Raw genomic sequence first — 16915 nt, forward strand, 5'->3', positions numbered from 1 at the left:
CACAACATCAAACTTACATTTATTTTCTTTTTTTCTAGAGAATTTTTGTTTGGTTATTGTATGTGTTAACTCACCCTGTAAGATCTGTGTAAGCTAACGACTAGGCTGGAAGAAAGAGATAACGGCGTTACAAACATAAGTCAGAATAGTATTGGCAACTATCGTTTTATTTAACGCCTATGCCAGTATATCACACTTCTATAGTGATAAACTACTAAATAGAGTGTTGTAAAATTACTTATATAAGTGGCTATTTTAAAACCCGTCAATGATTATCGATTATACCAATCATGTTCTGCATTGTCATTGTAAATGTAATTAAAAGTATATAATAGATGTATGAAGTGCATATGTTGAAATTAATATTTGCATAGAGTATTTTCTTTATCTTGTTTGGTAATGTATATGTCTTTAAGATGATGTAGACAATTTATAAATAAATTGAGATGTAAAATGTCTTAAAAAGTAAAAATTTTTAAGGTAATAAAAAGTGTTAACCGAACTTTTATTTTATGAATTTACTTCAAAGGCTTTTAGCAAATCATTTTAATTAGTAAGTCAGTCAAGTGTTTCACCTGATAGAATAAGAAAATATTACACATCTAATCATTAATCATCATATAAATATATTGAAACAAAGCCCCCCTAATACTTGAGCTATAACTCATTATTTTAAGAATAGTATAACGGTTTTTAAATAAATTAGCTTGAATTTTAAATTTTAAGTTAGCTTTAGTATAAATAAGAATATACCATATTATGATTACTTTATCGAATGATAACTACATTAGTCCAACATTATGATTACTAATGACAATTATTGTTTGTAATCGTTAATTAGACTGTGATGTTCCTAACACCAGTTATGTTGGTGTAAACGACTAATCTAAATCATCATTATTTGAATTTGTGTTTTTTCTTAAAAACAAACAAAACACTATGGCACATTCAAAATTGATTGTCTTGGTTTCATATGGAATGACCCTTCGACAGCTTTAACAATTTTAGGGACTGTGTAGATTTTTATTATTTGCAAGTGTTTTTTAAAGTGTGTATTCGACAGTATATTGCAACAATCCTAACAAAACTTAAAAATATTTAAAGAGAGCTTATTTGACTTTATGTCGAGGTGAAATATATTTTTAACTACACAACGTTTCTGATGTATAAAGAAATATTTTGGTTAGGTTTAACATAAATATAGGGTACGCACTAGATCTTAGAAGTTGAAAATAAATACTGAATGGGTTGCAATGGGTGATAACTCGTTTTGCGTACATGATCAAATTTTTGCCGATTATAGGATGACTCATTTACGCACAATTGTTATCTTATATTTTTATTTCGGGTTAGGCATATTTTCCCTACATAATCTTCTGGCGGTTTCCACTTTCCCCAAAATGACCCTCGTCCGTTATTACAATGTCCGTTTCCGCCAAAAGCTATACTTCGATTTCTGCTAAAATAAATTAAAATTTAGTACTTATATTTGCTTAAGAAGCCTTGAACTTAAATCTATGAAATATTACGCTGTAAACGAGTTAGATATAGACGCTATATTCTAACGAGTTCCTAATTATATTTTGTAAAATAATGTTAGTGATAAACTTTTTTTTATGGCACCTCCGCTGAACTAAAAAAAAAGTTGCAAAGCTAATGTAGTGCTGAACACTACTTAACATGCTTTGACGTTAAAGTGTATTAAAAAAAAGCCCATACTTGAATTTATTAATTGATAGTACACTGTATAATTATTTTAAAAAAGCCCAACATTATTTAACTTGCCTGTTCATGACATTATAATTATGCCAGTAGAAAGTCTTAAGCGTTTTAAAAGTTGAAGGAAAATGTTTAACGAGTTTGATAAGTGTAATGTTTTAACCAATTAATTGTGTCAATTATTTAAGTTAATATGTTAGTGTTATGTCTACCTGGAAATGTGTGTAAACAACTATACTGACCTGAAAATAGGATTTCTATTGTTTATAGTCTTGTGCGCAAATGAGTTGTGTTTTAGGTAAATGTGCGCTTAGCGGATGTAGCCTTTTAATTTAAATGCAACGCTATTACAGACAATTGGAGTTATTTCAATTTTATTTAGCGTTTCTTTATAAAAAAAACACTAAATGTTATAGCAATATGATTTAATGTAAGCTTCACGTGTGATAATATATCTGTCAAACATGTTTTTAGGGTTCTCTGTGACGTACATTTTAATTAAATAGCTCTGCTAGCCGAAGAAGTTTAAAAAAAAACCCTCCGACATTAAATTACTTTAATGGAATAGCGAAATTTAATTTATTTTATAAGCACATTGTTATTAAATACACGACACGATTATGTTAGAAAATATTTTATCTGGGTCATTTCGCGAGAAATGATCATTTTCAGTATTGACATTTTACGAACACTTAGGAAAAAAATGTTCAATCATCCTCCTTGTCCTTATCTCTTCAAAGTTCAAAATTCAAAAAAGTTCATCATAGAAATGTTTTTCTGTTATTTTCCTAATAAACCCATAAGCTCAATTTCAGGGGAGTGATAGTTTTTACGAAAAATGACATATTGGTTGTTTTGTGTATAAAAAAGTTGAATTTGAATTATTCGGATTTACTGACAGATAACGCTTTATTCTAATGTACATTTAGGATAAAATTAATTGTTTTGACTTATGATTGACAGGGGAGTGAGATGATTGAAAACCACATCCGCAATTTCACTCTATCGCCACGATTTTACTGATAATAACCAGCTACTACCCAGATAAAGTCAACGTTATGAAGGAAATGTAGCAAGACTGCCAACTCCTTAATAAATATTTCTCAAACCAGATCTACACTGACGGCAAATTCAAAATTTGACAGGGCAATAAGATTTCAATGTATGGACACACCTCAGATGTAATTGAATGGGTTTTTTTCAAAAATAAGCTGTTAGTTGACAATGCGGCCATACTATTCCAATGTCGCTTTTTTCAGTTCAGGGTTAGCCATTACCCTTGGAACAAGCCAGGGGTGTGAGAAAAAGACTGTTAAATGTTTTTTTACCTTTATTATTGAAGCATATTAATGATTCTGATCGACACATTTTGTTGACGTAATACACCTTAAATTGACAATTTTTGAGACATGTCAAATATAATGATAATGACTTATAATTTGCCATAGGCACACATTTCGGTGGAATCGCCAATATGGTATGCCATTTATTAGAGTACAATCATTTTTAAATCGTATATGTATAATTTATCCACGCTCGTTTTGCAAACATACGTTAAATATAGTCGGTTGAACTTTTACCGTTTTACTTCCCGCTTTTAGTTATTCTTCTGAGAACTGGAAAGTTCATTTAGAGCATTCCGCCGATTAGAGTTTTCACGGATGAAATTACATCCAAGTGCATTAGATAAGTGTACTTGTGTTCATTACAACTTTGGAATTTGAAAACCACTATTATTATTGTTTCATATCAGATTGTATTTGTCCCAAGACATAAAATTCCGTAAACACGAATTATTTTTACGCTTTCGACTTAGTAGGTAATGATAAAAAAAATGTTCCGCGTTTACAAGTAAAAAGTTGTATCATATAAGAATAAATAATGTATTGTTGGCTACAGTGTAACGGAAACCCGCGTGGTGAACTAATAATAATTTCAACTTGAACAGTTTGGAATATGAGAGAAAGTTTTAAAATTGCTTATATATTTTCACTGAGACGCAATACCTCAACGATTATAGTTTAAGAAATAACCTAGCAACTTTCAAACCCTGACAGATTTTTTCTCCAGCTCAAAAATAATAGTTCTATAGACTACTGGATTTTGTCATTATGATCGCAGCACCCACAAATCGCGTGAGACTTGTTAAAAAAACAAAAACGATTTTCATTTAAAATTCACCAGAGATAACTTCATACTATGGAAGTTTTTAAGAAATTGTGTCACATAATATTCTAAAGATATCAAACTGAGTGGCAAACTTTATTCAAGTTTTGTGGTCACGCAATTTATATTTTATACCAGTATAATATTTAACAAAAACAAATATAATAAATCGATCTCTTATTTTTACATAAATATAGTTTAAATGTTTTTTGATAATATAGGTTAATATAGTTATTGAACAAATAGGCAACGTATTAATGTTCTATTTTAAAAATTGGGTCAAATAAAATTGGGAAAAAAATGTATTGTTAATATTTCATATGAAACTGATTGTGAGTAATTATATACTTTTAAACAGTTTCCGTTTTAGATTTTAACAGTTATATATTTTATATTATTAAAATAATATACTAATTATTATTCGCCATTTTCCCCCAGATATATAAAACATTTTTTTATATGTCAGCTATTCTTGGGTAGAAATGATAATTTACTTGAAATATTTCACACAGTATTTATATAGTAATAAATATGGATACCAACAAAGTTACTATTTCCGTCCATGTGCTTATTGTTAATTGTTTTATTGAGTTTCATTTCAAATCTTGTCGTGAACATAGTTCCTATAATTATAATTAAATGTCTAGTGTAATCCTTATGAAATGTTTCTAACATATAATTAATATACTAGTCGTAAAGGATTAGACTATAGTGGAATTTATCTGAAAGTTAGGAATTGTTTATATCAGCAATTTGCAATAATTATAAATTCCATTATCTAGTTCAATGGCAACAGGAAATATTGCCGACGCAGTGAATTTTGCTAAGGTAAGTAATAAAACCTTTTTTGCATTACATGTCTTTTCCGTTGTTACACGAATTGGTTGAAATCCAATACAAACAAAGCAATACACAATTTAAAAGAGAAGAAAACGAGAAGTTTTCTGTTATTACAACTTTTGAAGTAATATCACCAAGATTAACATGCATGTATATAATATGCAATTATTACCAAGAGCGATTAAATTGGGCGTTCTTCGTAACATTTGATTATTTCAACAATAGTCTCAATACAATTTATAGGTAGTTATAAGAAACTTTATAACAGTTATAATGTGATTTCGCTAAACGAAAAACTTGTCATACATATATCTATATTTATATCGACAGGAACTCATCTGTATTCAACTTCAGGACATTGAAGGATGGTTTTATTTTATTATAAACACATAAAATGGTATGACACGAAATGTTGTTTTTAACGTACGAATTGTTTAAGTTTTAAGAAGTTACACTCTTTGTTTTAATGAAACAAACGGATTCAAGTGATAAAATTAGAAATTAGCTTGAAACTGTTAGTAGTTTATAGTAAGCATTTTGATAAAACTTAAACTATTGGTTCTTGTTTATCAATTACATTTTGTCGGTGGAACTATACGTATATTGATTCAATGTACAAATAAATACAATAATTTCATTTGACTGCATTAAATAATAATTTTACTCTACATTTTGTAACATGTACAATGTGTAACATATTGAGTGTTAAAGGTCTATAATCTATTGATTATAGATGAGTTATAATATTGGGACACGTTTATTTAAGTTAAAAATAACTAGTTTATGTTAATTAAAAAAATGTGTACTTATTTTAAAGTTAACTATTAAATAAGACCAACTTTTAATTAGGAAAGGTTGAGGATTAAGTACATAGTAACTGATTCTATAGTCGTCGCTACCATTATAATTTATACCTTAAAGTATAATAATTAAATATATTAATAAATGGATTTTTCTTATGGATTTTTAAATCGGGGATGGTCTAGTCAAAGAGGACTTTACCTTAAAAATAAGTTATTACAGAGGTTTCAAGCGATAAAAAAACAATCACTGATATAAATTTTATAATCGATGTAATGATGTAATTTTATATTAACTGTTTAAATAAAAAATATGGTTGATAAAAATAAATGTTACAATAGTACTTTTAGTGATTAAGTTTTTTGCTGTATCACTACGTATAAGTGCCTGCGTTGTGTCAATAATATGTTTTTGCGTTCACTTAACTACACCAGTTTTACTAGTGGACGGTTGCTAGTAAACACAAACGCACAACAATTGGTATAATCTTAGATTTAGTAAGAAAAGTAAAAAAAAATGTCTGCTTCTATGGTTAAATTCAGTATTTGAGAAACTTAATATTTTTACTTTTAAATCTGTTTTAAATTAGTATATGACCAAGTTTTTGCTAAACAAATTACATAAACTACTTAATAATTACATCTCATTTCTATGTTATTTGGCTATCAGACTACAGATATATATATTATAATATTACAGAATACGAATTAAACTGTAAACATCTAATTTTTTTAGTAGTCTAATAAAATTGAATCAACAAAGTCGTTTATGAGTTAAAAATAGATTACATAGCACAATATTAAAACAAGTTCTAAATTTTATAGGCGGCAATTTTAGGAAAACTGTATCCGTTTGTTTGACAAATGGCGTACACAGCATACCCATGTCAAATTTATCACAGGAAAACTGCAGAAACAAAAACTTCTCATAAGTGGCAGCTAACAAAATTCTAATCATTTGTATTGACAAGTTACTATGATAGCTATTAGATTATGCGTAAAAATTAATTGATCGTCTGAATTTTATGTTAAGATATGTTTTGCAAAAGAATAAAATTTAAATATTTTGCAACAAAATATGTATTGTACTAAAATGTGGAATGTTAAAAAACTGCTACCAATATTTGCCATCATGATTTTGAAAGGTAAACTTGATTTACTACGTTTAAATGCAATCTATGCATGTTTTATCGTTAGTAAAGTAGACTTATTTTTTATTGTGTACCAGCTTGAAATAATCGGTAATTTATAACCTGTTTAATTAGTACTTCGCAGATAAACGTTTAGAAGTGGTCTAGTTTTTTTTAAATTTTATTCTAATGCGTAAAAAAACCATTTAAATCTGGTTATGACCGAGTACATTGTTTTACTAGTATTCTTTAGTTAAAACTAGGAAATAACGTTTTTTGGTTATTATTTTAATATTTATGAGATCTAATGAAAGATAATAATAGTTAAGTTTAAAAAATGACATCATTATTATGTTATAATTTCATATGAAATCTATAGCACAAGTAAATTATATTAACGAACCGGACAACAAGTACCAAAATATTATCATGTATATTTTTTCACACATAGGTCATATATAAAAACTATTTTATCTCAGTAAAAAAATACGATAGGATTGTTCAAATCTCGAAATATTTAAAAATCTAGATAATTTAGCTTTTTTAATATCGTTCCTTTGTCAATGTTCTTTTTTACCGGAACATGGATTCAAATAGCCTTAAACTCTTTATAGCAAACCTCTATAACTCTGTATAGAATATGTGTTCTTATTACATATAAAAATTGTACACTTTATAGCGTTAAAATTTGTGGTCGTATATAAACGTTTTATTATCCAGATTCCGGAAAAAATATATTGTTCGCGTGTATTGTTTTAGATTCAAAACACGTTAAATTTAAGCGTATGGTCAAACTGCTACCATTTAGAAGTTTTAAAACTAAAAGTAAAACAGGAGTATGTATACGCTTCGGTTATCTTGTGATACAATTTAATGGTAATATCCGTTATTCAGTATAAAACAAGAACATTATAGAGTATAAAACCACGGTACGTTCAAGAAAATTTTAGCCTGAATGCGCTTGAAGCTAAAAAAAGTGACGAGAACCATAAGGGTACCCCTTCACGTACAAATGACATTATCTTTAACAAACTGTATTGCTAGTCTTTTGAGCTTGTATTTTGATAATGGGAAATATAATTCACTTTTATGATACAGCATATAAATTTAACGTAAATTACTCAACGCTGCTAAATAGATATATATGTTATCATTTAAAAATCTTGGTTCATAGGGTTTTATCGCATCAGGGTTGGGGTTATATTTTTGAAAAATATAGGAAACGGGATAAGTAATAACTATAAACGTATACAAAAAAAACATTTTACTAAGTCTAATATCTTTTAAGATTAAAGTTTAATGTTTAAAATTTATTGTCGACTAGTCTAAATTTGTAGTAAAATGTTCTTAATTTTAAAAATTCGTTAAATGTTTATTTAACTATTTAAGTTTTAAAAGTTCATGGAACTCTAGAATTTACAGAAAATAGTTTTGTTAGGAATATTTTTACGAGCAAATCTACAAAGAACACAAATATAAAAATATTATTATATAGAGCAAAAAACATCTTGTAAATTATTTGTATTAAACAAAATATATTTGTACCATTGTATATGTTATAAAACATGTAACAATTTTTTGTAAAATTAATAAGACGACTAATATAATAATTGAGAAACATTTAATTTATCAAATACGTTTAACAGTTATAATGTTTAAAAAGTTGCTTGAAAAAAGAAAATTAGATTTCAGTGGAACTCAAAAAATGGCTTGGAATTTAATAATTACGGATAGAATTCGGCGCTAACGCCCATGTGATGGGTTAAGAGACTTTCACCTTTTTCCGAATGTCATTATGAGGAAAAACTACTTTAGTTCACTCTGCAGTACATTGCTTTACCTTACGGATATAAATTCAACACTTCCGCAATAGGTGCACAAACGTGAGTTGGTTGATTGATTTTAATAAAGTATAGTCATAAAAGAACAAAAATCTGCTCTAGACATTCACATAATTAAATTATTGACAAAATCACTTAGCTGTGTAGAGGTTTTTTACAGATAGTACTTGACACGTGTACAAGCCTATCAAGTTTTCATTATAATGGAAGTATTTTGTATTGCCCAACAAAACTAAGAACCTAAAAGGCTTTGTTCTTTAATCTACTAAACTTAAATTATATTTAAACGGCTATAGAAGTTCAGGTTAAATTAACCTGGATGAATTATCTATTATTTATCAACTTAAAATAATAATTGTATTAAAATAATATCACCGAGGACTTTAAAAGTTCCTTCTAGTTCTCTCTACCTAGGGATTAAAATCAGAAATAAAATATTTAAATTTCGTATACGTAGAAATCAGGCTGTATATTAAAGTATTTAAATAATTTTGAAAAAATATATCAAGTAAGTTCATTATAAAAATAAAATATTTAACAAATAATTGTAAGGGCGGTTACTGCAGTAAGGGCGATGTTAAAGAGATAATATAATTTTAGCTTAAGCCCAAAAGGTATAAAAATAATAACAAACAAAATTAAAAAATATATGAGTATGTAACTTAACACTTATGTAATGCATGGGTAGAATTTAAAATTTCACATGTCAAGTACCGACTATAATTCAATACAATATAATACAAACTGTTCATTTTTAGTGGTACGGTATTAACAAAATTGACAATAACAAGCAAAATACATTTTTCGTGGTAATTGGAAATTAAGTAGAAAGGGGATTGTTTTTGAAAGTAAACACCAACGTTTAAGTTTTTATTCTTGAAACAATTATCTGTCTGGGATCTCAGTTATGGACATAGTATAGTAACATTCGTTCTAGGACATAATATACAAGTACTTGTGAAAATAACCATTCAAAATGGGGAACTATAATGTCTGACTATGAAATACTACGAGCATTGGTTTGGGGTGGTTTGTATTACAACACATAATGACGTAATCGTATACCGTATAACACTGTAAACGTTTTGAATTTAATGAATACATAATGAAGGAAATAACATAATGAATTCAGTTATTAACCCCGTTTGAACTGCAATAAAAAATAAGTTCCTTAGCTTTTTTGTAAATGCATAAAAATACTATTGTCGTTCAATTATTTGTTAAAAAAAAAACAACTTACTTGAGGGAAGGCCAGCGTTAACGACACTATCCAAATTATTAATATATATTTAAACGCTCTGGACAGATTAGATTCGGTATGCGATAGAAATGGGTAACAGATTGCCACGTATCTTTCTATTGTGAACGCAGTGATGGTCAACACAGTTGCATTTGTCGACGTCTCTGCGGCCACTCCTCTGATGATGCAGAAATTCTCTCCGAATACATAAGGATATCTAAAAACAAATAATTCCAGTTAACATGGTCACAAGATGATAATAATAATTGGAATTAATAAGATTTTCTGCAAAACAGCATTACCCCTTTCTCCTGGAAGGGTTGGAACTTTGTTTTAATTTTATTTGTGTAGTTTCGGGATGTAGACCATAAATATAATATTTAAAATTGGAATATAAAACCTACTATGATAATATGTCGGTAGTATTAAAATGACTGTTTATAAGTAGGGTAGTCCTTATATTAATTTGTTATATATTTTGTAGACTCACTCAATTTCTTTATTATCTATTCTTAATTTCATCAGAATTGAACAATAAGGTGTGAAAGCATTTATAATACCTTAATTTAAATCACAGATTAAATTTGTTTTTATTTACCTTGAATAGAGAGCTATTATAGGGATTTCGAGTGCTTTGCTGTACCGTCTTATCGTTCAATTCATCTAGTGTAAACTATATTATTATATAAACACGTTTATATAATAGATTTGCATATTACAACACTTATGATAGTAATAAAAATCAGTGGCAATAAATTATTTTGATGCTACTAAAATATAATATGAAGAACTAATTAGCTCAACATTATTCCAATACAATGAAATGTATAATACATAGTTACATAATATCGAATCAATTGATAAGGATCTTTATTTTGACTGTCATAATGTTATGTAGATTTGTTTTTTCTTAATGACACATTTGGCACCTTGAACACAAGTAAATTAGCTTTTGTGCTAGAAAATCGTCGATTTTAAACGAATTATTACTATGGATATCGATTATATTCCATTAGACTAAACTGGTTTTTTAATACTAAATTTGTTTACTGATGCTCAGTCATATTCGACCTAGTTCTGTCAAAATAAATGCATAAATAGCGATCGTGAAATAACTTTGATATTAACAAAAAACAAGGTTGATTTTCATAATTATTAATATTTTATTTTAATTCTCTAGTTTTCGGTCATTGATGTAATACGAATTTAATGAGTAACATTTAAAAAAAATCAATAACGTCTCATTGACTATTGATATAAAATATGTTATTTTTTATATACTATAAAAGTAATATAGTTATACTTAATGTTATTCTAATAATTGCGGCAAACCATATGCAACAAATCGTAATGCATATAATAATATTTTATTATACCTACATTGTCGATTATACGCTTTCTAGATTTATATTTTAGCTATAAAAATAAATAAAAAACAAAAATTCTTTTTTTTCGTTAAGTTCAATATACCTATATCTAATAGCTATGAAAACTGTTTCTGTTCAATGCAGATCGTACGGTCGGCGGTTTCGGTCAAAACGTATGCAATTCATCAGCAAATTGAAGTCGATAAGAATGCAATAAATGTTATTTACAATGTAACTTAAAAGAGAAAGTCGTTAGTTGCTCTGCAAACAATTTTGGGGCCTGTGGTAAAACAGCAACGAAACAAAACCATGTTACAAAATTATATGGCATAACCTCTTCTGATCTTCTCAGATAGTGTATTCCTTGTCACAATGAATTTCAAAAAGGCTTTTCCAAAGGAAACGATACGTCGTTCCAATAACATGTACTCACCGATTACTTTTTCCAAAGGACCGAAAATTCATGTACAATGAGATATTTATACACCCGAGACTACAATACATATAACGGTCGTCTAGGGTAAATCAATTAATTACCGAAACGACAAATATCAATAGCTAAGATGTATGGACTATGGAAAACTAAATTATGGTGGACTGTCCCGCCAGAAATGGCCAAAAGATTACTAGGGTCAACGATCGAGACAAGGACAAAGCGGAGGGTGACAAAGGGTCGTGGAGACGGCTTCATTGGCTCGTACTTTTGTATTAAGACCGATACTATAATAACTTTAACCGTGAGACAGCCAAAAAGCAGTATTGAACGTAATTGGTAGCCTTATGATTCAAATTACATAATCGATTACAAAATAATTAATCTTGATTAAATTAATCAGGAATCGTTTCATCATTTTTTAGAAGTAAGCAGGAATTCTATGATTATGTTCGGTTATATATTTTTTTAACTATCCCAAGGTTTCATTACATTTGTGTATACTTTAGCTGAGCAATAAGCATCGTAATAGTTGAGATATAGTTAATTAAAATTAACGGCTCCACATCGAATCTAAAATAGTTAGATATTTTAAAACAATATTTATTTATAGCAAGAGTAGTTAACTGATAATAAAGTAATTTATAATTTTTATTACGATTAAATTATTATTGTAAACATTAATCATTAATCTGATTACAATTTGCTCAACACTGCCAAATGACATACTAATTAATTATCTTGGCAAAGACAGATCAACGTGTGGATAATCTCGCTTCAATAGATAAAACATCATCAGTAATTAGTAATAATTAATTTTAAAAAAAATATCTATTTATTGCTAAAAACATGCATCGATTATAAAAAGCAACAAATCTATTTCGTTTCCAATAACACGTGTTTCAAGTTGTTTTGTAATTATTAAAGTTTGTACTTAATGATATTGAGTCGAGATACAATACTAAATATTCCATTACTATTCTCTATTAAGAAACTTTATTTGTATTATACTAAACGAACGTGGTAGTTACTGCGACTGTTTAAATCACTTAAAAACCTAAATAAATAACTCTGATTTTTATAACATAAAAACATGTGCCACCTCATTAAAGGAAATAGTTAATACTTCTCTAAATGTAAAAACGAAAATATACTTTTATCCTTCCTTACTAATTTAGTTTTCCATTGTCCATACATCTTAGCTATTGATATTTGTCGTTTCGGTAGTTAATTGATTTGCTCAAGACGACCGTCTAGTATGCTTATATGTATTATAGTCTCGTGTGTATAAATATCTCATTGTACACGAATTTTCGGTCCTTTGGAAAAATTAATCGGTGAGTACATGTTATTGGAACGACGTATCGTTTCCTTTGGAAAAGCCTTTTTTGAAATTCATTGTGGCAAGGAATACACCATCTGAGAAGATCAGAAGAGGTTATGCCATATAATTTTGTAACATGGTTTTGTTTCGTTGCTGTTTTACCACAGGCCCCAAAATTGTTTGCAGAGCAACTAACGACTTTCTCTTTTAAGTTACATTGTAAAGAACATTTATTGCATTTTTATCGACTTAAATTTTCTGATGAATTGCATACGTTTTGACCGAAACCGCCGACCGTACGATCTGCTTTGAACAGAAACAGTTTTCATAGCTATTAGATATAGGTATATTGAACTTAACGAAAAAAAGGATTTTTGTTTATTTTTATAGCTAAAGTATAAATCTAGAAAGCTGAAATAGTGCAGCTTACCTAAATAATAACGTATAAATGTGGTTTTGATTGTGGTTGTTAGGATTTGGTTAGAAGCCAAGTGTTGAGGCAAAATGTATATTTTACTCTCTAACTAAAAAAAGGGTTTATAATATAACCATGTTATCCAGATCAGATAAAAAAAAGGTTTATTCTAAATGTTTTTCGACGGAGTTATTCTCTCCGGAACTAATAGATTTCATTTATCCATTTGTTGACTCTTTGTGGAAACCATTGGTTTTGTTAAAAGTTGAACTTGGTAAACTTAAAAGTTTGAACATCATTAATAGAAATTAGTTTTTGAGTTCTGAAAGTAAGCGGTCTTGTACTCAACGTAATTGGTAAGTTGTGAAATGCTTTGTCATAAAAGTACATGCGTGGGGGTAAATATACTGATTTTAGTAGTTTTCGACAATCTTTTTAACGACTTTATGTGGTAAAAAAAAAAAAAATACATGTCTCTTGACAGATTTTTTTTTTGTATATACTATTGGACTTAACGAATTTGTTTTCTTTTCAATACATCGAAACACTCAAGTCATAAACTTTTAAAGTGTGAGGAAAATGTAATTTCTGACCATTATGCCGGCGGTAATTAAAAAGCTATTAAAGTAATTAAAAATAATCCTTATATTAGAGAGAAAATCAATAGTCTATTAAACTGTTGTGGTCCTATATGTTATTTCCTAACATAGCCACCTACTCATCGCAGCACATATTTCAAACTACTGAAATATAAAAGACAAATTCAGGATATCGTACAGTTTGACATTTTCAATCAATATTGGAAATAACATAAGTGTCAATATGCACAATAATGAGCGGTACAAGTAGCAATACATCACACAAATTCTATATCGATGGCAACAATACTTATTTTCTTTTATTCTTGATTGTTGTCGTTGGCATGAAATATTACTCGAGTCACAACATGACAGCATGGACCAAAACGAAAATGAATTTCTTATCACATTTCAAGTAATCTCCTACATTTCATTTATTTTTTAATGTGTTATTCTGTACTATACCGATTAATGAAAATTCGATTATATATATATTTTATTGCAGGTCATAATTTTTTACACTACCATAGTTTAATTAATTAACACATACATAAGGTTATGTTAAAACATACTTAGTTTAAGATAAGTTAATATTGTGTCTTACATTCAATATAGTCTGAGACAGTCTCGACAATAATACATTTTGGTTGGCTTTAACACTGTTCTATTTTTTTTTTACTCACTGCTGCATTTTAATTTATTGTTATTCTATTCGAGTGCGGGCTGTCAGAAGTAACATATTTAAATTTCAAGAACTATATATATAAATGCAAAGTTATGTACTATGAATTATCTTAATCCAAGTAGTTTTTTTTTTATTAATGTAGCTTGCGCTAGGACCTTTAAATATATTATATGTTAAGATTTTAGAATAATTTATTAGTTAACATTATTTATGTAATTATATTTTATTATACTGGTGTGTAGTGACATAAAATTTTGCTTTGCTTTGTTTAATCATTGTGAGTTAACATCGTATCCCTTCGATAATTTTATTTTTACAACTGATTGTATATAAAACCGATTGTAGTTTGTACATAAAAAAGTATTATGAAATTGATTCGTTGACGTTAAAAGTGCATGTCATAATTGTTTTAACAGTAGAGTATCATATTTATTGTTACTATGTACATACTAAAAAACATATAAGATGACAATGTAACATATGTACTAAATTTATCAAAGTATTTTTGATTTTATCAATACTGTATTAGGTAATTGAGCTTACTATATTTTATTTAACATGTTAATACAATAAAATATTACCTGGACCATGTTAGGTAAATCTCCTGCGGCAGTCCAGACAGTAGAAGCAATAAATCGGATACGGCTAGACTGAACAGATAGTAGTTGGTGGCCGTGTGCATATACTTGTTCCTCGCTATCACTATACACGTGCTCACGTTACCCACGATGCCCGAGACCAGGATCAGAACATAGGTAATTGTCATAGGCACTATAAGCGTTAGTGGCTCTTTTTCATAGTTAAAGACTTCCGGTAAACAACTAAAACATAAATTGGAGTTGAAGAGTTTGAAAACTGGTCCGAATTTATACATTTTATAAGTATAATTATAGAAAATCGATAATTAGTAGGCATGCTTATCAAATTATTTTTACTACCTAATATTGTTGTCGTTATAAAAGGTATTGTTCCCTAAAGTTTCCTCAGAGAGCATACTCAAAAACGTAGAACGACTGATGCATTATTCAAATCATCGTACTGCGAAATCTGAAAAATTAAAAAGTATATTAAAATAGTGTTTACAACAACCGTAAAAACGTTTAGTTTTTTTTATAAGCATGACACAGAAAATATCAAATTTATATTTGATCAAAATTTTATTAATAATCAATTAATTAATTAATAATAAATATATATAGTACCTATATTTAAATTTGTATATAAAAAATCTTTCACCATATTTACATAATAAGGCCAATTGCTCAAGAGTTCTACCCTTCTTCCTAATTGGTAAATATATTTACATACATTTAACAGAAGTTCCTCGAAAAACTGTTGTTTTGTTGGATTTAATTATATAATTTATTTAGTCCTAGTATAAATTTGTAGGTGACATAAAATATTGTCTCGATATAGTCGGATCCTGGAAAGCATACAGTAATTTAATCCTTTGATGATTACATCTGTCGTTGACAGTGGTAAACAAATGCGTCGGCCTTAAATTTAGTTTACTATTTACTCAACGGATCTTAAGGGAAGTATAGATTTTATTAGTGAAAGGGGCATTAGAACATTTAACATAAGGTGACAAAATGTATTTATTTTGTTTTAATTAACTTAAACTTGAGCTTATACTATATACAGAGAAATGCATTTATACACAATGTATTATATGTAATTTATTTTAGAATACAGTGTACGTTAATAGAAAAAAATACTTTACTAAACAAATTATAATATCGTTTAGGTATTTTTATAGATATTTTTTTTCAGTAAAGGCAGTGCAATGAATATTAAAAAAAAAGGTCAACCTTGTACTTAGTTCTGTAAGGGTTAGAAAGTAATAAAAATAAATTAAATACACTTAAAAAAAGACCATTTCGCATAATATTCATTTAGAAAGCAATATATTATTGTCAAAAACTAATAAGCGTCAACCACATTTTTCTTTTTTACGGTTTTGTTTATTTTTAAAGATAACTAATTATTTTTCTACAACATACTTGACACTTCATATTATATAATATTAGGCTATAAAAGTAATTTAATTATATTTTACCTGATGAATTCAGAACAAAATAAAGGAATATAAACAATCTTTTATTTTGAGTTTAAGAAATTTTAACTCAACACAATCGATGTGTCTGAACAATTTTAGTAGATTTTAATTTTTAAATAAAGAGCCTTAACAAATATTTTTTAATTATATATTTATATATTGTGTGTGTGTTTTGAATTTATATGAAACCAGCTTTGTAATTAATGTTTCACGGTGTGTCGTCATATACCTCCAGATTATTAAACCACACACTGTGTATTACTGTATTATATTATACAATGTAATCAATTTCTAATATTTTTGATGAGTATAGTATAG

At 28.0% G+C, this 16915-nt stretch overlaps 1 protein-coding gene across 1 annotated transcript in view; it reads right to left on the reverse strand.

Moving 5' to 3' along the window:
* LOC126835859 (pyrokinin-1 receptor-like) overlaps positions 1-16915 on the reverse strand; it is a 44614-nt gene that overhangs the window by 8450 nt on the left and 19249 nt on the right. The window contains exons 2-4 of the mRNA XM_050568708.1: positions 15477-15585; positions 15120-15359; positions 9737-9953 (exon numbers count right to left, since the gene is read on the reverse strand). Of these exons, the coding sequence (XP_050424665.1) occupies positions 9737-9953; positions 15120-15359; positions 15477-15532 (513 nt within the window). The 5' untranslated portion in view covers positions 15533-15585. The remainder of the gene's footprint in view (positions 1-9736; positions 9954-15119; positions 15360-15476; positions 15586-16915) is intronic.

The sequence above is a fragment of the Adelges cooleyi genome, unplaced genomic scaffold, assembly GCF_023614345.1.
Source record: "Adelges cooleyi isolate 19-005CV unplaced genomic scaffold, UGA_ACOO_1.1 ACOO_flye_CR_arks_rails_tigmint_CR_PRNA_1, whole genome shotgun sequence".
Classification (NCBI taxonomy): Eukaryota; Metazoa; Arthropoda; class Insecta; order Hemiptera; family Adelgidae; genus Adelges; species Adelges cooleyi.